A 24,845-nucleotide genomic window follows, 5' to 3' on the forward strand; every position below is an offset into this window, starting at 1 on the left:
CCTCAGCCACATGACGAGCAAGCAATTCCGCACAGATGGTTCTCCTTTGCTCTTTATGGTGTTCGGTTAGACAACGAGGGACCCAGCGGGAACAAACCTTTGAATATCCCAACTGGTGAACAATTGTGACAGCACTACCAACAGAGATGTCAAGTTGAGCACTGAGTTGTTTGATGGTGATCCGTCGATCATCTCGAACGAGTGTGTTCGCACGCTCCGCCATTGCAGGAGTCACAGCTGTGCACGGCCGGCCCACACGCGGGAGATCAGACAGTCTTGCTTGACCTTGCGGCGATGATGACATATGCTTTGCCCAACGACTCACCGTGCTTTTGTCCACTGCCAGATCACCGTAGACATTCTGCAAGCGCCTATGAATATCTGAGATGCCCTGGTTTTCCGCCAAAAGAAACTCGATCACTGCCCGTTGTTTGCAACGCACATCCATTACAGACGCCATTTTAACAGCTCCGTACAGCGCTGCCACCTGTCGGAAGTCAATGAAACTATACGAGATGAAGCGGGAATGTTTGAAAATATTCCACAAGAAATTTCCGGTTTTTTCAACCAAAATTGGCCGAGAACAAAAATGTGTTGCATTACTTATTGAACTGCCCTTGTATATGTGTATTAGTTCCAGAAATACAGACATGACAAATTGGATGATTCTTTTTGATACACCCTGCATATGCTCAGCACAAGCTACACCCAAAGTGAACGCTGTGGATGTTGCCCTCCAAGACATTGTCTCATTTTGTTTTATGCCACTACACCACTGGAGAAACTGCACTGACTACCTATGTAGTACCACCTGAAATCTACAAGGAAATAGTGGCCAGTAGAGAAAAGGCCGCAGTTAAAATACTCAGACCCATCCCTCATTCAGATATCAGCCGGCACTGTCACATTTCAGAAAAAGGAATAGTTTCCTAAAATCATCAAAAGCACTTGTGAGAAGACAGAGACCAAAAGTGGCTTGCTATGGATCAGAAACCTCACTAGTGTCTGGCATCAATGCACAAGCTTCCTTCCAAGTACAAGCAACATTGGGTGACCTCAAGTTCCCTTGACAGACTGCAGTCAATCATCACACGAGATAGCGTCAAGTTCAAAAAGTACGGCTTCAATGTAGAGTTCACACCACTAGAGAATGGAGAGGAGCAGACCACATACTGCAATGTTGTTCATGTACTGCTTCATACATAATAAAGAACCACCTCACAGCAACACAAAAAGATGCCCTTGAAGCGGCCAAGTTCAAGTACTAAGACAAAAATTTTGTTTAATGGTAATTTTCTTTTCCTTGCATGCTGGCTGTAGATGTTTTTAATATACTGTAGGTATTAAATTGCTTCTGATGAATAAACTATAATCTTAATTGATAAAATAAATAGCTGTTGAGAAAAAGCTACCAGATCAGAATAATTTGCTAGTGATATGGAAATGACAAGAAGGAGCAAAGAGTCTGACAAATATTCATACTATGTATATATACCTCTTTTCCAAATTTTTAAATTTTGCTTCAAGTCGCTTAGAGTAGGCATCTAACTTATAGGCAGCCTGTTCCAGCTTAGTAACACTGTCTTCTATTTGATCAATCTGCTCAAGGTATGGCTGCAGGCTCTTATCTGCAAACAATGGTAACAAAATATATTACACTTCTAGAATTTTCTGGAAAGTTTCCCAACAAATTGAAGTTTAATTTCTTGCAACTTCACTTTTCTTCACATATTTGAAATATTGAATAATATTTTTTTTTCAGTGATACATAACAAAAAACCAAAAGAGGAAATTTAACTGAAGAAAAATTCTGAGCAGTAAATTACAACTCAAAAAATATATGGCAAATAATAGCAACTTCACTATTAAATACAGGATATCTTTTTGTCACACACATGTCCATATATCTGTGTGTGTGTGTGTGTGGGGGGGGGGGGGGGGGGTCACGCACGAGCGAACTATCTTCCCCTCCCACCCCAGTCCCCTCTTGCTTGGAACAGCTACAGAAGAAGAGCCAATTTCAATTCCGTAGTCATTTCTTTCCTTTTCTCCAGCACTGTCATCCGTTCAATACATTTTTTCCTTATTGTTTTTGGACCATTTCAGACCAATTTTTCCCCACTCTCCTGACTTAGAATCCTCCTATATTCAATAATTACCCTCTAAACACTTCTCTGGCCGTTGTTTCTACTGTCTTGCATAAATATAATGTCAAAAAACCAGTCTTCCTTTTCTCATTATTTCTAGTGCATTTTCTACATTCTGATAAATTTCATCATTACTTTGTAATTTCCAACCTTCAACAGTTTTCCATGGACCTAACATTTTCCTAATGATTCACTTTTCCCGTATTTTTAATTTATTTAAATTATAGTTTTAATTTATTTACTGCCGTATTCTGTTGATCCTTTTGTGCATGTGAGATTCTTGGATGCGGACCAACTTAAATAATATCCAAATGTAAATTACACAGAAAAGATAACAAGGAGAAATACAGTCAACTTACAAAAACAGTTGCAGGAAAAATAAAAACACAAAATTAGAAGTTTAAATCAAACAATGGAAAATTCAGGTTGGGATGTAAAAATATTATGATAGGGAAAGATGCCACTCACCATATAGTGGAGATGCTGAGTCACAGATGACAACAAAAAGATTTTCATATTTAAAACTTTCGGCCAGTGGCCTTTGTCAACAATACACACACACACACACACACACACACACACACACACACACACACACACAAACTGCAGTCCCAGGCAACTGAAACCAAACTGTGAGCAGCAGCACCAATGCATGATGGGAGTGGCGACTGTGTGGGGGGAAAGGAGGAGGAAGGGGGCAGAGAGGGGAAGGGATGTATGGTAGGGATGGCGGACAGTGAAGTACTGCAGGTTGGGCGGCGTGCAGGGGAGAGGTGGTGGTGGTGGTGGTGGTGGTGGTGGTAGTGGTGGTGGGGGGAGTAGTTGTAAAGGAGAGACATACAGAGAAATAGAGAAAAATAAAGAAACCAGAAAAAAGAAAAAAACTAGAAGTTTCTGTGCCCGCCTTCTGTCACATAGAACACCTCTATTCAGCAGTCCAATTCTGTCCATACCCAACACGGCTTATCAAGAGTGGCAGTAAGCACAGCAGCAACAATGTGGTGTCACAAATCTCCAAGATTCTGTGGCAGAGGTGCAACATATATGCTATCCTTGATGTAACTCGATGATAAAAAATTGTAAGGCATCAAGCGCAGGGACCATGGTAGTCATTCAAGTAGCACAACACAACCTATCCAGCGATGTGGCAACATCTCATTTTGGTAATCTTCATACATAATGATGGGTATGTGGAGGAACAAAATCCTGTTGAAAGATGAAATCCCTGCTATCAGTTTTAAGTTGTGGCATGAACTGCAGCAGTTGTGTCAGCAAAGAAGAACTGTTGGACATGGCAAAGAACACTTTAACTTTCTCAGATTCCCAGACATGTTTAACAGCTGCATGTAGATTCTGTGTCCACCACATACCTGTGGTGTTGGCTAACCTTTCCCGAAAGATGAAAAATAGCTTGATCACTGAATGTTAAATTGCTTACAAAGTCATATTTTTCAAGACGGTTCTGCATATCAATGCAGAACTGCACATGACGCAGTTGGTCATCGTGGCTTATAGCTTGCAGGAGCCACAATTTGTATGGCTTCACTCTTAATTGTTTATGAACTATTTTTTGCACTGTTGGCCGAGGGATGTTCAATTCTGCACTAGCTGGAGAGGTAGATGTGGGATTTTGCAACACCATGTCCCTCACATGGTTCACTATCTGTTCTGACACGCCCAGTCAGCCCCAACATTCACTAGGCTGTTGTAAACTGGTGGTGTCTTATGAAACACACCACAGAAAGCTCTTTGCACACTCACTACCAATTGGCACTGAGCAAATTTCAACACATAAAATGCTTTCTCTGCCTTGTTTGCGGCTGTTTTCAGTGGTGTCCATGTCTGGTTTTCCAAACTAACTTACTGGCACCATCTATCAGCCACTAAACTTTATTCTGGAGCATTGAGAAGAGACAAGACTTCAAAACAACTCATTCTCAACTAAAACAGAAGTAAAGTTTCCAGAAATTTAAAACTAACTACTTCTCAGAATATAAAATTCTTGCCACTAAAATGAGAAACACTAAAAAATATATGCCATAGGCATGACAAAAAGGTGTATCTTCCTGCTGGAGTGAAAGTCTGTTGTGTTACACTGGAACTACAATATTTAAAAATAAAACTGTGTCAATGCCACTATTCTGTCTCTATGGATGAAGAGAGGAATATCTCAGCAGGGAAACTGCTTCCACAATCAGCAGCTAGTTTTCCCTCACCTTCTGTCTCCTATGATAAATTGCTTTCTTATGCAATATTCAAATTAGGGTTGTAGCAAAATAGCACATTTCTGAGCTGTGTATTCCTCACAAACCTCTTTGGCTGCTGTAACAAGCTGCTTGTTCTCCTGGGCCCCCTGTAGCCTGGTACTTACCAGAACACTGTAACTTTCCTAGTGGGAGAATTAATTGTAAATTATTTGTATCGTTTCTTTACTGTGTCAATGTCTTTACTCTGGGGAAGACACTTTAGCAGTATGAAGACAACAAACAAAAATTATGAAGGGCTACTACTTGCCTACAGCTCACTGATGGATGAAGCATAAAAACGTTTAACAGCCCAAACATTAGGAGCACAAAAAATCAGGGCATCTCTTCAGCCATCTCCACTTTTTATACACACACATACATCAAAAAAAAGTTTTGCATCACCTCAGTTCTGAAAGTTCCGGAACCTGTACAGAAAATTGGAATAGAGATCAACATAAACATCATTTCCGCCTTTTTTATTGCCCATGAAAACTACACATTGCATGTTGTACCACCATACAGCGAGATCTTTAGAGGTGATGAGCCACATTGCTGTACACATCAGTACCTCTAATACCCAATAGCAGGTCCTCTTGCATTGATGCATGCCTGTATTTGTGTGGCATACTACCCACAAGTTCATCAAGGCACTGTTGGTCCATATTGACCCACTCCTCAACAGCGATTCGGCGTAGATCGCTCAGAATGGTTGGTGGGTCACGTCGTCCATAAACAGCCCTTTTCAATGTATCCCTGACATGTTTGATAGGGTTAATGTATGGAGAACATGTTGGCCACTCTAGTTGAGCAATGTCGTTATCCTGAAGGAAGTCATTCACAAGACGTGCATGATGGGGGCGTGTATTGTTGTCCATGAAGACGAATGCCTCACCAATATGGTTGCACTGTCAGTTGGAGGATGGCATTCATGTATCTTACAGTCATTATGGAGTGTTTCATGACCACCAGCGGCATATGTCAGCCCAACATAATGGCACCCCAACACAGCAGGGAACCTCCACCTTGCTGCACTCACTGGACATTGTGTCTGACCGGGTTACCTCCAAACATGTCTCCGATGATTGTCTGGTTGAAGGCGCATGCAACACTCATCGGTGAGGAGAACGTGATGCCAATCCTGAGTGGTCCATTCGTCATGTTGTTGGGCCCATCTGTATTGCATTGCATGGTGTCGTCGTTGCAAAGATGGACCTCGCCATGGACGTCGGGAATGAAGTTTTGCATCTTGCAGCCTATTGCTCACAGTTTGAGTTGTAACACAACACCCTGTGGCTGCACAAAAAGCATTATTCAACATGGTGGCATTTCTGTCAGTGTTCCTCTGAGCCATAATCCGTAGATAGCAGTCATCCACTGCAGTAGTAGCTCTTGGGCGGCCTGAGCGAGGCATGTAATCGACAGTTCCTGACCCTCTATATCTCCATGTCCGAAGAACATCGCTTTGGTTCACTCCAAAATGCCTGGACTCTTCCCTTGTTGCGAGCCCTTCCTGGCACAAAGTAACAATGCGGATGCGATCAAACCGCAGTATTGACTGTCTAGGCAGGGTTGAACTACAGACAACATGAGCCAGGTTTCTCCTTCCTGGTGGAATGACTTGAACTGATTGGCTGTCAAACCCTCTCCATCTAATAGGCGCTGCTTATGCATGGTTTGTGGTTGTTTACATCTTTCGGCGATTTGGTGACATCTCTGAACAATCAAAGGGACTACGTCTGTGATACAATATCCACAGTCAATGTCTATCTTCAGAAGTTTGCTGTGTGTAATGAAACTGAACGCAGGAACACACACACACACACACACACACACACACACACACACACACACACACACACACACACACACAAAAGGTGCAAACGGCTCTGAGCACTATGGGACTTAACTTCTGAGGTCATCAGTCCCCTAGAACTTAGAACTACTTAAACCTAACTAACCTAAGGACATCACAAACATCCATGCCCGAGGCAGGATTCGAACCTGCGACCGTAGTGGTCGCGCGGTTTCAGACTTTAGCGCCTAGAACCGCTCGGCCACTCCGGCCGGCACACACAGAAAATGAGGATATTTTATGTCTCATCGATGATGGTCATTAAAGATTGGAGCCACGGATGGGTAAGGAAACCAGCCACTTTCATTTCAAAGGAAACATCCTGCCTTAATCAAGACTGAATAATAAGAGAACATTATAGTATAAAGAGCAGAGAAATATACTACAAACCATGAACCTTGCCATGGTGGGGTGGACACATGCCTCAGCTACACAGACAGCGATGTCATGAGTGACACCATATCAGAGGGTTATCTATGGAGAACTCAGACTAACAGAGTCCCTGAAGAGAGACAGCAACCTCTTCAGTAGTTACTGGAGCAGCAATCTGTATTATTGACTCATCATATTAGCCAGCATGGCCTCATTATAATGGTACTGCCAGTGCCTGAAACTAGGAAGAAACTACAGCTATTATATTTCTCAATGAAATGCAGCTCTACCGTATGGCTTAATGATGAGAGCATCCATGTGAGTAAAATTTTCCAGAGGTAAAATAGTCCCCTATTCAGATCTCCAAGAGGATGTTGTCAGCAGGAGAAAAAGGAAAAAAGTAAAAATAAAAACTGGCAGGTCAGAGTATGAAATTTTAGATTATTAATCCAGTACATAAGTGAGAGCACTTAGAAAGAAAAATGGATAGCTTGAAGTCAGATATAGTGGGACCTAGCCAAGTGCAGTAGCAGGAAGAACAGTACATCTAGTCTTGTGAGTACAGGGTTATCATCACAAAGTTAAATAAGGGTAATGCAGAAGTAATACTAATAAGGAATAATTAAATAAGGCTGTGGGTAAGTTGCTATAACAGCATGCAGTATTAGTTGTAGATGACTAATTTCCCGAGCACAGACTGGGACGTCTGTGGATTCACTGCATATGGTATGGACAGTCAGTCTTGTGAAGTACTTTTAAACATGTTTTCCAAAAACTGCCTTAACAACTAGTTCGACAGCCCACACACAGTGGAAATATTGTAGGTCTTGTATCCACAAACATGTCTGACTTGATCAACAGTGTCAGTGTAGAGGCAGGAATTAGAGATCAAGATACCACAGTGACAGTTAATAAAGTTAAATAAGTCCATCAATAAGCTAGGAGTGTATTTATGCTAGAAAAAGTGGCTAAGCTGTTGTTAGCATCCCACTTAAGCAATGAATGGACAGACGTCAAGGAATTGTGGCCAAAATTTACATTGAATTTTAATGCTGCCCTGGTGACGTACATGCCAAGTAAGAGGATTAAGGATGGAAAAGACCCTCCATGGTTTAATAATCAGATTTGGGAAATGCTGAGGAAACAGAAACTGTTGCACTCTTGATTCAAGGAAGAACTTGCAAATGTTGACAGGTAAAAGTTAGCAGAAATTTGTGTCAATATCAATAATAATGCATACAACTTCCATTGTCATACCTTAGCAAAAGATCTTGCTGAGAACACAAGAAAAATGTTGTTGTATGTAGAATCACTAAGCAGGTTGACAATATCTAACCAGTCACTCATCAACCAGTCTGGTGTGGCAACAGAAGACAGCAAATGGAAAACTGAAGTTTTAAATTTATCATTTAACAAAGCATTCATCCACGGGAATCACACAAACATACCATCATTTGCCTGTCACTAAGACTCCCTCTTGGAGGACATTGAAACAGGCGTACCTGGCATAGAGAAGCAACTGAAAAAGTTGAAGACAAGTAAGTCATCGGGTCCAGATGAAATTCCAATTCAGGTTTACAGAGAGTAGTCTGAGACACTGGCCCCTTAGTTAGCTTGCATTTATCACAAATGTCTTGCCCAGGGCAAAGTCCCAAAAGACTGGAAAAAAGCACAGTTGACTTCTGTACATAAGAAGGGTAAAAGAACTGACTCGAAAATTATAGACCAATATCCTTAAAATCAGTTTGTACAGGAATTCTAGAACATATTCCGAGTTCAAACATAACAAATTTCCAAGAGACTGGAGAGTTTATGTCAACAAATTACCATAGTTTTAAAAGCACTGCTAATGTGAAACACAGTTTGTTCTTTTCTCACATGATATGCTGCAAAATGTGGATGAAAGGAAACAGGCAAATTTCACATTTCTAGATTCCAAAAAACTTTTGAGATGGTCCCCCACTACAGACTGTTTAGGAAGGTACAAGCATACACAATAGTTTCCCCACATATGTGAGTGGCTTGAAGACTTCTTAAAGCCATAAAACCCATTACATAGCTCTTGATGGTCAGTGTTCATCAGAGACAAAGATATTATCAGGAGTGCCCCAGGGAAGTGTGATAGGGACACTTGTTTCCACGAGACAGAACCACTATAATTTTCTATATACTTCAGCGATACAGCAGATAGGGTGGTCAGCAATCTGTGGTTATATGCTGATGAAGCTGTGGTGTATGGGAAGGTGTCAAAGATATGTGACTGTTGGACGATACATGGTAACTTAGAAAAAAATTTCTAGTTGGTGTGATGACTGGCAGCTGGCTCAACATGTAGAAGAATGTAAGTTAATATGGATGAGTGGGAAAAGCACACTCATCATGTTCGGATACAGCATAGGCAGTGTCCTGCTTGAAACTGTCACATCATTTAAATACCTGGGCATAATGTGGCAAAGCGATATGAAATGCAACAAGCAGATGAGCATTGTGGCAGGGAAGGAAAAGTCAACTTTGATTTATGGGGAGAACTTTAGGAAAGTGCGCTTCATCGGTAAAGAACACCCATACAGGATGCTAATGCGACCTATTCTTAAGTACTGCTCAAGTGTGCGGGATCTGCACCATGTCAGATTAAAGTCAGACTTTGAAGTAATTAAAGAGTCTGGCTGCTCAATTTGTTACTGGTAGGTCTGAACAACACACAAGTGTTACAGAGATGCTTTAGGAACTCGAATGGGAATCCCTGGAGGGAAGGCGATGTTCTTTTTGACGAACACTACTGAGAAAATTCAGAGAACCAGCATTTGAAGCTGTCTGTAGATAAATCCTACTGCTGCCATTATACATACATTTCACGTAAGCACAAAGGTAAGATATGTAAAATTAGGGCTCATTCGGAGGCATATGGCAGTTAGTTTTCCCTTGATCTATCTGCAAGTGGAACAGGAAAGGAAATGACTAGTAGTGGTACAGGATATCCCCTGCCATGCAACATGTGGTGGCCTGCAGAATATATATGATATATGTAGATGAACAACAACTTAGGCTGTTTGCAGCTAGCTGATGGTGAGGGAGCGGGGGTGGGGGCGGGGGGGGGGCGTGCTGTCTTTGAATGACTGTAGGAGGATACAAAATGTCCTAGACAGAATTTTATGTTAATGTGCACGAGAAGGAAAAACAATTGTATACGGTAATGCTCGAATACAGCATTAGCAATGTGTTGCTTAACACAGTCACACTGATTAAATATCTAGGCGAAACACTACAAAAGTGGTATGAAATGGAATGAGCATGTCACATTGGTGGTCAGGAAGGCAAATGCTTGACTTCGTTTTATTGCGAGACTTTTGGGAAAGTGTAGCTCATTTATAGGTGAGACGGTCTATAGAATGCTAGTGCAACCTATTCTTAAATTCTGCTCGAGAGTATGTGATCCCACCAGGTACGATTAAAGGAAGATATCTAAACAATTCAGAAGCATGCTGCTAGATTTGTTACCAGTAGGTTCAATCAGCACGAAAGTATTAAGAAAATGCTTTATGAACTCAAATCAGAATCCCTGGACAGAAGTCAACATTCTTTTTGTGAGGCACTACTGTAGAAATTTAGAGAACCAGCATTTGATGCCAACTGCAGATCTATTCTACTGCCACCAACATACATTTTGCATAAGGACCACAAATATAAGACGAGAGCAACTAGGGCTCGTATGGAAATTAGGGCTCGTATGGAAGCATATAGGCAACCGTTTTTTCCTGGTCTACTTGTGAGTGAAACAGGCAAGGAAATGACTAGTAATGATATGTGGTAGCCTCCAATATGCACCTTATAGCGGGTTGTGGAGTGTCTATGTCGATGTAGATAGCAGGCACATTATCGTAACCCAGACAGATACGAAACCAAAAGCCCCAACAGTATTACAAGATTATACACCTCCTAGTTCTTCAGATGATAAAGATATTGAAAGAATTTATGATTAGATGCAGACAGATAGTTAAGAGACAGCCAAAATAGAAGAGAAGGAAAAATAAGGATAGTGGTCAAAATATTTGTCTTCCTCAGGAGAAATCACACTAATACTATAGAGTATCACCTCCCGCCTAAATAATGGCCTCAATTCAGCAAGGAAGGGAGTCTACATGTTTCTTCAATTAAGCTGTATCCAGCTGAAGATATGTATTGATGAATAGATCCCATAGAGCTAAAAACTTGTGTCGATGCTGATTACTGTGTTTCACTCGCTGTTTCAAATAATCTCAGATAGTTTCTATGGGGATTAAGACTGGGTGATTTAGCAAGCTAGTCAAGGTATGATAAGAGTGCCTGATTCTTTGCCAAACCAGAAGTGTATGTGTACAGCCCTGTGAATACAACTCTTGTCATCTTTGAAGACAGGAATGTCCACAGCACATTCATCATGATGATGTGGAAGACAGGGCAGGACTTTGTCAATAATGTTGAAATAAGAACCTCCTAAATGTTGAAATAAGAATCCTTGGGTGTCAATGGAAGCATCCGATTCCACCAGTCTGCTTTTACCCATGACGTAATGGTGTGGTGTGTGACGTCATTGTGGCATGGAGTTTTTGAGTTGGTTGTGTTTGTAGATGTGTGTGTTTGTAGATGTGTTGTATTTGACAGTGGCCTCCAGTGGTGGAAGTGGATGTGCTGAGTTTAACTTGTGGTATTGGATTCATTTGAGTTTTGGTTGTCATCATGCTAAAGTGGTTTTGAGTTTAGGTAATTGGCACGGTAATGCGAGTTGTGGAATTGTTTTCAGTGAGTGATTAAGGTTCTTTTTGTTTATGTGTTTGGTATTTTTGTTAGGTGTGATTAGTTTGTTTGGTGTTTGTTGTGCAGAAACAAGTCGAATTTCTTTTTATTGTTTTTTCATTAGGTATGGATCTGACGAAGTTTCAGCCCTTTTTGGTAAGTAATTTTTGTTTTGGTTTTACTGTATAGTAATTGTGAAGTTTTGTGTGTTATATATTTATGGTAGTAGGCCGGTTGTGTTTTAACTGATTTAGTTAATAGGGGTGCTAGGGTTTTTGAACTGTGAGGGGTTTTGTTTCCACTTTTCAGAGTCGTAGATGTTGGTATTTTTGTATCGATGGCTGCAGTTGAGCCATATAGGTCAAGGGAAATGTTCGATTCCTGCGGTTTTGTTGGTGTAACGAAATGCTGTAATTTAATTTTTTTAATATATTATTTGTTTTGGGATGGTACAGATTTTCTTTTATTGTTGTATATTTAGCTTGTCCTGCCCTAAACCCCCCATTTTCCATGATTGTCCCATTGGTTTCATTTTATTTTTGGAGTGAAATGTTACTGTGTCATTTCTGTTTTTGTTCACATTTGTTGGCATTGGTCTGTAGTGACGTCATTGTCATCATTTTGTATAAGCTGGAAGTAGCTGTATCTGTCATACTGATGACTTCATGGGTCACAGCAGACAAGCGGAATTGGATGCTTCTGAAATGCCAAATCCTTGTTCATGCTCACTGTAACCTGAAAGAGTAGGCCTAAGTCATGTTGTAAAAAACATTCAGAGAACCTCACAGAACTGCCTCTAGGATGAACTATATGCTCCACACATTGTGGTTTAAGGATCTCATTGGCCTGTCAATGCACTGAACATTTTGCATTATTTAAAAAGGCAAAATTGTAAAGTCAGACAACACTACATGACTACATGCCTCCAATGAGTCAGTGTTTGTCCTGTTTCTATGCTGTTTGAAGATGTGCAGCTTTATTTACCATTGTGTGTAATGGCCTTTTGTGAGGTACCCAACTCACAATGTTCACTGCACACCGTTCCCTTCTCAATGTTCATTCATAAGCAGTTGAGATAGATTCACTGTCAGAAGAAATTCGTGTTGAGTATCAAACCAGTTGTCACTGACAGAGAGTTTAACACTTGTCTCAGATCCTTGATGGTTACAAACATAATATTATCACAACTCTTATGTGGTGTTATGTGGCTGCAAGGGCTATGCCTTTCCTTTTAGACACATTGGAGGATCCAGTTTGATACATCAACACAGGGGATAACTTCAGTCATAGTGTGGTCATACGCTTGTCCAAACATGACAGTGCACTTCTGCTGCTCTGTCACGTGGCCATGTCAACCCGTCTTACTGTTTTGATTCCATACAACTGACTGGCTTACACACACAACACTTCATGGCAATGACTTAAGTCAGCAGTGGATGGTTACATAAGCATCTAGTATTAGTTCTTCACCAGCTACAGTGCTCCAAAGTGATCTGTGCACTCTTTTTAAGGATGTGACTAACATTTAATGTGATGATTTTAATATACGAACATGGACTGAGGAAAAGCAACAAAAGGGGAAGCTGCCTGGTACACATTTACACAGAGCATATTTTAATGGTGGGAAAAGCATTTCTGAAAAGAAAGAAAAAAAAAAAGACTTGATAACACAAAATATAAATTTAAACATTAAGATGTGCTTTTTGAAGGCAATTGTCTAGACTGTCCAGCCTTGTATGAAACAAACATGGGTGATAAAAAATGCACACACGAAGGGAACAGAAGCTTTTAAAATGTTGTGCTACAAGAGAATGTTGAACATTAGATGATCACACTGGGTAACTTATGAGGCAGCATAGATTTGAACTAGAAATAAAAGAAATTTATGCCACAAAATTACTAAAAGAAGGAATTATAACAGTAGTGGAAATCTCTGAATGGAAAATATGTAAAATAAGGGAAAGGCATCTACCTACCTATACAGGATTGGTGCAGGGTCATTCCATGTCAAATCACCCAGGCCTTGACACCAACCATGTCAGATTTTGATGAAACTTGGTACAATTACTTCTTTTATCATCCTGAAAGCACTTGTAATTTTTTTTGCTCTATCTCTTATAGTTTTTTTTTTATAAATTTTTAAAGTTTTTAGATTTGGCGTTGTTTCAGCAGTCGGAAATTGTAACTTAACGTGTCCTAACAACTAAAAAAATTTGTATATTAAAGAATACTCAAGATATCAGTATGAAATTTTGGAATAAGTTTGTGTATTATATCTAAATGTTAAAAAAAATTACCATAAAGATATATTAAAATCTTCCAAATGAAAAAAAATTTACAAGTTTTTTATTTTTTTTTTTTTTACCTAATGGATGTTTAGTTTTACAAAAACTGCAATATCTAGAGTCTCAGACCTGATAGAAAGCTCAAATTTGTTTTAAAATACTCTTAATTGTATAGGCTATTAGATAAAAGAAAAATTATGTTGGCTTTTTAACCTGTTTAATAGTTATCTAATTTTTAAAATAATATTAATTATATTTTAAAAACAAAAAATACCAAGTGACTTAGACACCGAAAATAAGTTTTTGTCTTATTGGAGTAGCAATGTACACTTGGATTTTGTTTTGTTACTCCTGTGTTTTGAAGTAAAAAAATTATTACAGTGTTAAATAGTGCTTGGATAGTATTTTATTAAGTTTATTCGAACTCTCAGTAAGTACTGTTACTTAGTTTACAGAGATTCTTTTCCAATATCCTATAAAAGTAACGAGAACAGTAATCAGACCAAAAGTGAAATCAGTATGTCAGATATTCAAACCTGTAGTGTAGGGTTATTTAAAAAATCTGACTGTTTCCAAACAACCTACACACCTTCAAAAAAGTTACAACCAGTATCAGAATTGAGTGAGGAAGAAAAAGATTTGATCCACTTACGATCTGGAATTAATCTGTGTGAATTTAAGAATATATGTTCACACCACAGCTACTACTTTTTAAATGTTTTTGAAAAGTATCAAACAACATGTGTAGACCCACTAAAAAAAAACACAAAAAGCCCATCAAAAAATCGTTGAGAAGTGTAGGCTTGGGTCTTTCCAAACAATTACTGACAAAAAATATTAGCATAAAACCCGGACAAAAGCTTTGCTCAACATGCCGTAACTTTTGTGAGGAAAAATTAAGAGTTGAAGTCAATGAAAGTGAAACAGATGATGAAGTCATGGTTGAATTAGAATCACTGGAATCCAGAAATGAATCCCTCGTACAAACAAACATTGCTCTTGATTATTTAGGTTTAACACCGATAAAGCTTCATGGCTTGTCAGAACAAAGTAAAGGGTCTTATTTTAAAAGGAAGGTTAGCAGTATTGAAAAGACTGTAAAAAAGGCGGTTTCAAAAGCATTAAAATATGATGCACCAAGTTCTGATGATGACGAAGAAGATAAAAGTGTGGTTGAGAAAGCAAAGGATTTTGATGTAATGATTTCTCTTATGAAAGAGAAGATTTCATCTGTTGGGAGGTCTAGAAAAATCCAGATTCTGACCTTGGCTCCAGATTCTTGGAGTCGAAATAAAGTGATGAAAGAATTTAATGTAAGTGAGTACATGGTGCGACAAGCTAGAAAGCTAAAATCTGAAAAGGGTATTTTGGAAACTCCTGGTCCAAAAAAAGGTAAAACTCTTTCTGAAAATACAGTAAGACTTGTAACAGATTTTTATGAAAAGGATGAAAGTTCCAGAGTGCTACCTGGAACGAAAGACAAAGTAAGTGTTCAAGAAAATGTGTACATGCAAAAAAGACTAATTTTGTGTAACTTGAGAGAACTCTATTATTATTTCAAATAGGAGAATCCCGAGGTAGAATTAGGATTTTCAAAATTTTGTTTCTTGAGACCTAAATGGTGTATCCTTGCTGGTGCTGCAGGCACACACACTGTATGTGTATGCAGTATCCACCAGAATGTTAAACTATTACTGGATGCTGTGAAAATTTAAGAATCTTATAAAGACCTAATTAAGATGCTTGTGTGCAACACAGAAAACCAAAACTGCATGCTACATCATTGCAACAGCTGTCCTGCAAATACTGCACTAACAGAGTGCTTAACTGAAAAACTAAGTGAATATTATGATTTAGAAGAAGAAATTGTAATCAGTCAGTGGGTTAACACAGACAGGGCAGAAATGATCAAACAGTCTATCAGTGTTTAAGACTACATTTCTTTATTGGTTAGGTCATTGGAAAAGCTCACCCCGAACTCGTTTATAGCAAAATCCCAATCAGCAGCCTTTAAAAGATTGAAAGAAGACCCACCACCCAAAACAGCAATTATTGTGATGGATTTCAGTGAAAATTATTCCTTTGTTATACAAAATGAGATCCAAAGTTACCACTGGAATAGAGGTGGTTGTACTCTACACCCAGTTGGAGTTTTTCTAAGAAATGAGGAAAACAATGTTTTTGTTTCCAACCACTGTTTTATTAGTGATGATGAAGAACATGACACTGGTTTTGTTAACTTTGTACAAAAAGAAATTACAAAGTCGCTGTCATTACATCATACTGACATTGACTCAGTTCACTACTTTACAGATGGTTGTGCTGGGCAGTACAAAAATAGAAACAGTTTTAAAAAATTGACTGAACACTTGAGAGACTAATTTGAAGGCCCAACACTCTTTTTTTGCAACAAGTCATGGGAAGTCAATTTGTGATGGCCTAGGAGGAACTATTAAAAGAATTTTAAGGAAAGCCAGTCTACAGCTTTCAGACAAAGAACAAATAATGACAGCAATCGATGTGTATAAGTTTTGTGAAAAAAATATTGAAAACATTCATTTTCACTTTATTGACAAAAAAGAAGCTGATTTGCTATGGTTAAAACTAGAAAAACGTTTTTCAGCAACCCGAACCATTCCTGGAACAAGAAGTTTTCATAACTTCAAACCACTTCCAACAAACAACCTTGAAATTAGGACTACAGATAGTGTAAAACCCTCCTTAGTCTTTTCTTTCCATTCATCTTCTGATTGGGTTCGTGTTGAACCATCCATAAATAGCTATGTGGCTGCAAATTATGATGGTAACTGGTACTTTGGACTGGTAAAAACAATATTCAATGATGAAGAAGATGCAGAAATTCTATTTCTACATCCTTCAGGACCTGCTGCATCATTTTATTGGCCTGAAAGAGAAGATTCCTGCATAGTGCCTTTGGAGCACATAGTCTGTGTAGTTGACGCACCTCAATCAAGCGGCACTGGGAGAATGTATTACTTCAAAAAAGACTGTATCAAAAGAACTGAAAGCTCTTGGATGAAGTGGAAAAACAGTTTGAATCAGCATTAATGTTTATTAAAAAGACAAAATTACTCAAAAAATTCAATGTTTCAAGCAATCAGTTGGGTTATACATAAGTGTCGTTAATTCTAATGTAATCTACTATAATTAATAAACATGTTAAAAAAACCATCATTATTTTTGTTTTATCAAGTAGCCTATATGTTTAAGAGTAAATTAAAACAAATTTGAGCATTCTATCAGGTCTGAGACTCTAGATATTGCAATTCTTATAAAACAAAACATCCGTTAAAAAAAAAAGAAAAAAATACATATATATTTTTTTTTCGTAGAAAATATTAATATATTTTAATAGCATCCTTTTTATCTTCAAATATGTATAATAAATAAACTTGCTGCAAAAATTCATGATGTTATCTAAAAGAGTTTTTAAGATAAGCAAATTTAAAGTTTTGAATACAAATTAAATTGACCATTTCCGAAGGTTCAGAAAACGCAAAACATAAAAACTTTAAAAATTTATAAAAAAAAACTGTATGAGATACAGCAAAAAAAATTGCAGGTGTTGTCAGGATGGTATTAGAACCATTTGAGCCAAAATTCATGAAAATCTCACGAGGTGGGTGTAAAATTTATTTTTTATTGGGTGATTTGATATGGAATGACCCTGCACGGTGCTCAGAAAGAAGTAATAGAAGACAATTAGGGGGCCTAACACTAGCTTCCAAGCTATTGTTCTTTTCCTTTTAAGCATATATACATTCACACAACACAACCAAACAGACACCCAAGAGGGTGAGGTAAAAATGGTAGGGCCTAGATGAACGTCATGGCTCAACTACAGTAAACTGACTGAAATGGATGTAGGTTGCAGTAGTTACGTAGAGGTGAAGAATCTTGTGTAGCATAGACTAGCATGGCGAGCTGCATCATACGAGTCTTCCGACTCAAGACAACGACAGTGCACACTTAACATAATAATCCTCTCACTGTAGAACAGCTACACTTTTATCACATCCAAGAGAGAGAGAGATTATAGCCAAAATATGTAATCAATAAACGATTTAATGTTGAACACGTGCAACAACGGGTGTTGTACCACTGGTCAAAACCCAAAAATAGTAAAACTTCTGTGTTGCACATGAGAAGTTGGCAAATTAGTCTCTGACATCAAGCAATAACAGCTTAATATATTACAGCATTATCTGCTTACGTTTTTCATTCAGTTCCGCCATAGTCTTCGAAACACTTCCAGCAATCTGCTTCATGTCAGCATATTTTGTGATCGTAGCACGATTCATCGCTTCCAGCAAACGATAATCATCCTAAAAACATAACATAAATCAACCATCAAGTTAAGCGAGTGTATAAGGAATATAATGAACACATCGCACGTAATTTAACACTGTTGTAAAGGCGAGTACATCCACGGTAGAACATCGGTGTCACATGTATCACAACCTAGTGTATAAGAACACTACCTACCAACGTGGCTGTCAGCTCTCCATACAAATAATCTGCCGTTTTCTGGAACATGTTTGTGGCAAGGCGGCTTAAGTTCGGATCGTGTGGGTCGAGGGCTTCAAAGCTACTTGTGCTTGTTGACAAAGTTGGCCCTGAAACACAATATTTATTAGGTAGGCTTACTTCCTTATTGTCACACACCGCAAAAGTTTATTTACTGTATCGTACCTCTTCTGGGTGAGTCTGTAACACCTTCACTATCACCTTCGTCAGTCATATTCAAAATAGCGCAGATTTTCGATTATTTACTTCTGCAACACTACTCCTCGTACTCTCACGAACATACTTCTACCTTTATACGATATAAACAAACCATTGCCCAGCTGGAAAGTGACGTCAGGTGACGTCAGGAAGGGCCAACGTGCTTTTATTTACCAGAGATCACCGTTTGCTTCACACTCTGTGATGTACATAAAAACATCTCTGCAAACGACTGACGGACTGAGGAATCCCCCTGTCATGTCACGTTGTTACAGAAATTTTTGTGGGGTCTAAAAGCCTTCGTGTACCACTCGTAATGGAAGAAAGGATGAGAAGCAGACTTGATAAGCCTGTAACTTTGCATTTTGGTCCCTATTGGGCTTGGGGCACGATGAAACATCGGATACAACGTCTCTACGGCCTAATAAGTAATTACTAATTATTCATTCTGGTGACACTGGAATGTTATTTATATCTGTCACAGTGAACGTTTTATTTTTATTAAGTAGTTGACACGTGCAGAGCTGGTTCTGTGCATAGATTCAATAGGTTTACAATGGAGTTGCTAATTGTGCGGAGCGGCCATATTACACGCCAAAGGGTGCACAATTACAAAATGTTGAAGTTCACTGTTATTAGAATATTCTGAGATATTACGCTGTGGTTGAACGAATGTTTTAGAAAAACCCAACTTCATACCATCTGCGAAAGCCATTTTAGGGGAATGTAGCTTATAAATGATAATACGTGTTTGGAGAGAGAGAGAGAGAATATTGTATGCATGTGACATGATGTACTGAAAAGCGACCAAAATTAAGAACAGCTTGAGAGAAAAATACATATTTCTGCAAACGTAATGCCCAATACTCCCAGAAAAATAGACTGGTTTTCCCTTCTCTCTCATTTAGGTGAGGAATGGTCTGCAGTTGATGTAGATGTAGGCAAGGCATAGCAGGCGTTCAATAGGAAACCAAGGATTTCAGAAAACGCATGAAAGGGGGAAACTCTTGTTGTTATGTAGTAGTCATGTAAGAGATGTAGGCCTGTTGTTACAGGAAGAACTAGGAAACAGGTATCAAGTCACAATTTTTTCAAGTCAACAGCGAGATTTAGCTAAATGATGGAGAATATAAATTCTTTTTGCAAAGATTTTGGAAAGGAGGACGATGTTGTAATAGTGTGTGGAGGAGGGAACAGTATGGACAGGAACCATGACTACAGTATTGAGAGTGACCTGATAAAGATAGCTTCAGCTACAAGCCATACAAATGTTGAGGTTGTTCCTTTTCTAGGCTCCTGTTCAACAGCTCTGAGTCTAGTTAACATGGTTCAGCTTAAGTTGTGACATAGTTATGCAGGAAGCCTGTGACCAATACTTGTTAAAAACATCACACATTGAAAGATATAAAAAGTAATTTTTAACATCAAGAAATGTGTTAATTTTAGTGACCTAATAAAGCAGTGATATATAATGTATTCATGGGCAACATAGATTTAAATCAACTGCTCATGTCAGGTGCTGAATCAAACAAAGATTTGGTTTGTGTCAGTGTTGTTGAGAGGTGGGGTTTTACATGACATGGGCAGTGTCTCAACAGGAATGGGAAAGGGAAACTGACTGAGTTGACAGCAGATTCATTAAGGGGAAACACACTCATGGGCATATCCCTGTAGCAACTGGTATGAAGGCAGTATCTTTTTCAGGGTAAATATAGAATTCAGGCTATCATTATTAAAAGAGGTAAAATCAACTGAAAATTTTGGGCCTAAAATGTATGGAGAAAGGAAGAGTTGCCACTTACATTGAGAAGGGATGTAAACACTAAAATACTGATACCCATAGATTTTGCAGTGATCAGCCTTTTGAAGGACATGCTACAGTAGAATATTTTCATGGAAGTCAACAATAATAATGATAGTAATAATAATAGTCACAATATACTGGGCTTCATCTGGTGATTTTGAATTTTTTATGGAACATCTTGATGCTTTAATGAAATTGTTGACTTCTAAGCAGAATGGGGTTATATTAACTAAAGAGATTAATTTAAAATACCTATTCTAAAGTTATATTTGAGTCCCTTGCTAATTCATATAGTCTAGTTCCTCCCCTTGTACAATTTGCAAGAAGAGTTATGGGAACCAACAACACTGCTATTGATGGCATTGTCATAGATGCATCAGACTGCAAACTCATAGTGTAGTTTCTATGGTTAATGACCTCTCAGAGCGCTGTGGTCAACTAATGACGTTCATTATTATGACGTAAATAAGAATAATTGGAAAACTACAATTGGTATAAGCTTCTCATAATACTTGGATACGCACTGCAGCACCACATGCAGCACTTTGAATATTCCCCCAACTGCAACTACAAGGGCCAGCCACCAGAGACCGCTTTCAGTGGGCCACATGACTTGCGCACATTGCATGGCATCCACCGTGCTGTCCACGGGAGTCTTCCTCTTTAGGAGCACAGTGCAGCAGTCGCTCACCCTCGTATTGTGTTCTTACTTATTGTCAGCAACTGCTTGTGTAAGTACCTGGATTGTTTCTTTGTTTGTGTCTGTCTTGTCGACTGTTGTTTACTTTTATGTGGAAGAAGAATAAACTGTGGTTCGTTGTGGCCATTTGTGTCTTACAGTACGAAACAACTGGTAATGAGTGTGGTGTTCACCTCCACGTGCTCAGTCTCTTTAGTTGGTTTTTCTTTTTTTTCCAAGTTTTGATGGAGGCAGTGCTCCAATGTCTCCTCAAGCAGCAGCAGGTTCTTAAATTTGCTATGATGAACTTGTCGGCCACATTGACTATACAGGCTTCCACACAGTCAGTGTATCCACCACCCATTCTCCCTTAGCACGAAGCAGCCCCAAACTGGAAGGCTTATGAAAAGTGGCTTCATTAACACTTTCTCGCTTCTGGTGTCACTGACACAAACATATGCAAGGCTTTGTTCCTTTCTTGATTTCTCCTCGGATCAACCCGTTGTTGTGCCAGTGAGCGCCACTCCAGGAACCTGCGTCATTGTGTGTAAGTTGTCATCAGTTATCATTGTCATTGCAGTGCATGTAGAGATTTATCATTCTCATAAAAAAAACCACCAGGACTAGTGGGCTTGGGCAGCTGAACTCCGTGACCTCAGTCATATGATTCCTATACTCTTTTTAAGGTCTGTGACACCATCATTTAGCTGGCTCTGACAATGAGGTGTGTCAGCATGCACTACAGTGAAAGAATCTTTGGCTGAAGTGTTAAATGATGCTCAATCTTTCAAGGTATCTCGTGCTGATGGCAATCAGATTGAAGCTTGATGTGATATCGCTGTGGTGGCTCCTGTTCCTGGTCATCAGATATCGATCAATCCTCAGGGGGCAGACAACGTAGTAGCCATACAGACACAGCACACCATGCTGGACAGTGATGTGCCAAACAACAACAGCAGCAACAACCACAACAATGATATAAGGATGGTTCTGAACGGCCAATAGCTTACACATCGAAAATGCTCAACTTTGCTCAGCAGCGATACTCCAAAGTTAAATGAAAGCGCTTGCTATCATCTACACCCCCAAAAATTGTGTTCTTCTTTGGGTCTAAGTTCCCTCTCATTACTGACCTGAAGCCCTTGGTTTCATTCTTTAATGCTTCTGCTTCGTTGACTGACAAATCAACACATCGCCTCCAGTGTTGGGCCTTGTTCCTGTCTCACTGCAACTATGAAATACATTTTTGGTCTACTGTGCAACATGCAAATACCGATACACTGTCCCAACTTCTGATGCGGTTGGATCGTACTTTTGATCAGGATGAACTCCTTTGTTTTCACGATTGAGGCCCAACATATGGTGGATGGATTTTTTTCCTATGGTTTCCCAGGTCACAGCTGCTGTTGCTGATGATCTGCTTCTGTGCCAAGTTGTTCACCTCATTCAGCATGGTGTCCCAGACGGGGTATCTGATTTCTGGTCCTTTGCAGAGCTATTTTGCTCTCTGTCAGTGCCTTTCAGTAATAAGTGGTGGTGGTCTCTCAGCCATAAATGAACTGTCATCCAGGGTTGTGATCCCAGCAACCTTGTAGCAGTATGTGCTCCAGCTCCTACAACAGGGACATTGGGGGTCTCACGTACTAACTTATTGACCCATCAGCATTTGTTTTGGCCCTGCTTTGATGGTGACATTGTGCATCTTGTCACAATCTGCTATCCAACAGGCAGTGTCATGGGTGATGATCTCTCTGTAGCCCACACTGCAGCATCTGTGGGAAAGCATCCATGATTTTGTGGGACCCTTCCCAAATTCTTTCTGGCTGTTGGTTGTTGATGATTGAAGGATTGCCATATATGCTTGTGATGGATAATGGTCCACAATTTGTGACCCAGAACTTGCAAAATTTCTGTGCCCGTCAAGGTGTTTGCCTGTTGATGCCTCCTTTTCATTCCCAATCTGAGGTGAAACATCTCATCTGCAAATCAAGGGTCCTCCAAGCACGCATTGACACACTTCTTGAATTCATACAGGTTCATATTTGTGGAGGAGCTGAGTCCAGCCAAGATGCTCCATAGTCACCAACCACGCACCCTCCTGAATGTGCTTATGTCGCCCCACCAATGCCCCTCTTCGCAGTTCCGTTCTGGCTCTGCGGTCTGAACTTGTGTATTCAGCTACTGACTGACATGGATTCTGGTCATGGTCCACAGATGCTGAGGCTACTGCCTTTGTATGATGCACACCAGTGATGGGCTGGCGACATGGCACCACAACCAGCTGCATCTCACGCCATGGTGAGGGCCGCAGAGCTCCTGTCGCCAACTTCACCTCCTGCCTCTGTGCCTTTCCCAGTCTCATGGGGCATCCCTGCTGCAAGTGTGTACCCACCCTCCTCACAGATATGGCCGCCTCATGCCTCTTCTCTAGGGTCCAGCCCCCTGCGCCTGTGCCAGGCCTTCCCGCAATACCGTAAAATGAGGTGAATCCGACAAGGTGGTGTCAATCCAGTCATTTACCAGTTTTCCCACATTTGGATAACTGAGCGTAGAATTTTAACAATTACATTGCAGCTTACCGTTGTCGTGAATTCTTGGCTAATCTATCAACAACAATGGCATATTGGAGTGTGTGCTACCAGAAAATCACATTGTCAGTGGGTGTGTGATTCTTGTGCTACACCTATGTAGTCAACACAGCAGTGTGAAAACTTCTGCTGGTGCCTGTTACTTCTTAAGTGTAACTGGTAAGTTACAATGTTATTGCTTGCATATGAACATCGTAAGTGATACAGTTTCACCGAAAGGTTCTGGGACCAACATGGAAATCTTAACTACAAACCAGAATTTCTTCTAAATGTGGGGAAAGCTGTCAAATCAGGAAAATTAAGCATCTGGAAAGCTTCAGAGCAATACACAGTTCCATATATGACATTAAATGACAAACTCAAGGAAAGGTACAAATACAAAATAGGCAGCCAACCAGCATTGACCAGTAGTGAGGAAAAAAGCCTGGTTAAATGATTATTGTGTTGTGTGAAGTGGTGGTTTCCTTTGAGAAATAATGATGTTAGGGACATTGTACAGGCATATCTCAATCAAGCAGGGGCAATTGAAAAAGGATTTTGTGACAATCGACCTGGGCACGAGTGGGTAAAATCTTTTCTGAAAAGAAATAATGAACTAACTGTTAGAGTAAGTGAAAATGTGAAGAGGGCAAAGGCAGCAGTTACATGAGAAACAGTTATCGATTGTTTTAAAAACCTTGAAGTGACCTTGAGTGGTGTCCCTCCCTCCAGAATTATAAACTGTGGTGAGACAAGCTTTTGTGACAATCTTGGATAAGTAAAAGTAATAATGAAGTGTGGCACAAGACAGCAGCTGCGGGCAGCTCAGTCCTCCCACCGTGCACAGTTTACAGGGCAAAACACCTCTACGATAATTGGACTGAAGGAGGCATAACTGGTGCAGGTTATAATAGGAGTCAAAGTAGTTAGTTTGACCTAACAATGTTTGAATCATGGTTTGTTCAAATTGTCTTTCCTTATGCTTGGCAATTGGAGGGACCTAAAGTGATTATAGGTGACAATTTCTCGAGTAATCTGTCATATAATGTTATTAAACTGTGCCAGGAACAGGACATTAAATTTGTGCTTCTACCACCTAATTCCACTCATTTGAGTCAGCCAGTTGATGTGACATTTTTTAGACCTTTAAAACTTGCTTGGAGAAATGTGCTAAATTATTGGAAAAGGAAGAATAGAGGAGTGGTGCCAAAATCTGAATTTCCTAGGTTGTTGAAAAAACCCTTGAAAATATACCTATCATGTCCAAATCAAAGTAATATCTGGGTTCAGAAGAGCAGGAATGTTTCCTTTCTGCCCCGATAAAGTCATTTCGCAGATTCTAGAAGCAACCGATAACAACGCACATGGCACAAG

The 24,845-nt window shown here is 39.6% G+C and overlaps 2 protein-coding genes across 3 annotated transcripts in view; one reads left to right on the forward strand and one right to left on the reverse strand.

Moving 5' to 3' along the window:
* Window positions 1-18,589, reverse strand: part of LOC126203128 (biogenesis of lysosome-related organelles complex 1 subunit 2) — an 83,284-nt gene extending 64,695 nt beyond the window's left edge. Inside the window, exons 1-4 of one of the 2 annotated variants that reach the window (XM_049937375.1) lie at window positions 18,389-18,589; window positions 18,182-18,312; window positions 17,910-18,021; window positions 1,496-1,628 (exon numbers count right to left, since the gene is read on the reverse strand). In XM_049937375.1, coding sequence (XP_049793332.1) covers window positions 1,496-1,628; window positions 17,910-18,021; window positions 18,182-18,312; window positions 18,389-18,437 — 425 coding nt within the window. In that variant the 5' untranslated portion in view covers window positions 18,438-18,589. The remainder of the gene's footprint in view (window positions 1-1,495; window positions 1,629-17,909; window positions 18,022-18,181; window positions 18,313-18,388) is intronic. The other variant, XM_049937376.1, reaches the window with a different exon arrangement.
* A 112-nt stretch (window positions 18,590-18,701) lies between these two features.
* Window positions 18,702-24,845, forward strand: part of LOC126203644 (uncharacterized) — an 89,238-nt gene continuing 83,094 nt past the window's right edge. The window contains exon 1 of the mRNA XM_049938022.1: window positions 18,702-18,849. Within this exon, the coding sequence (XP_049793979.1) occupies window positions 18,738-18,849 (112 nt within the window). The 5' untranslated portion in view covers window positions 18,702-18,737. The remainder of the gene's footprint in view (window positions 18,850-24,845) is intronic.

Source organism: Schistocerca nitens, chromosome 9, assembly GCF_023898315.1.
Source record: "Schistocerca nitens isolate TAMUIC-IGC-003100 chromosome 9, iqSchNite1.1, whole genome shotgun sequence".
Taxonomy (NCBI): Eukaryota; Metazoa; Arthropoda; class Insecta; order Orthoptera; family Acrididae; genus Schistocerca; species Schistocerca nitens.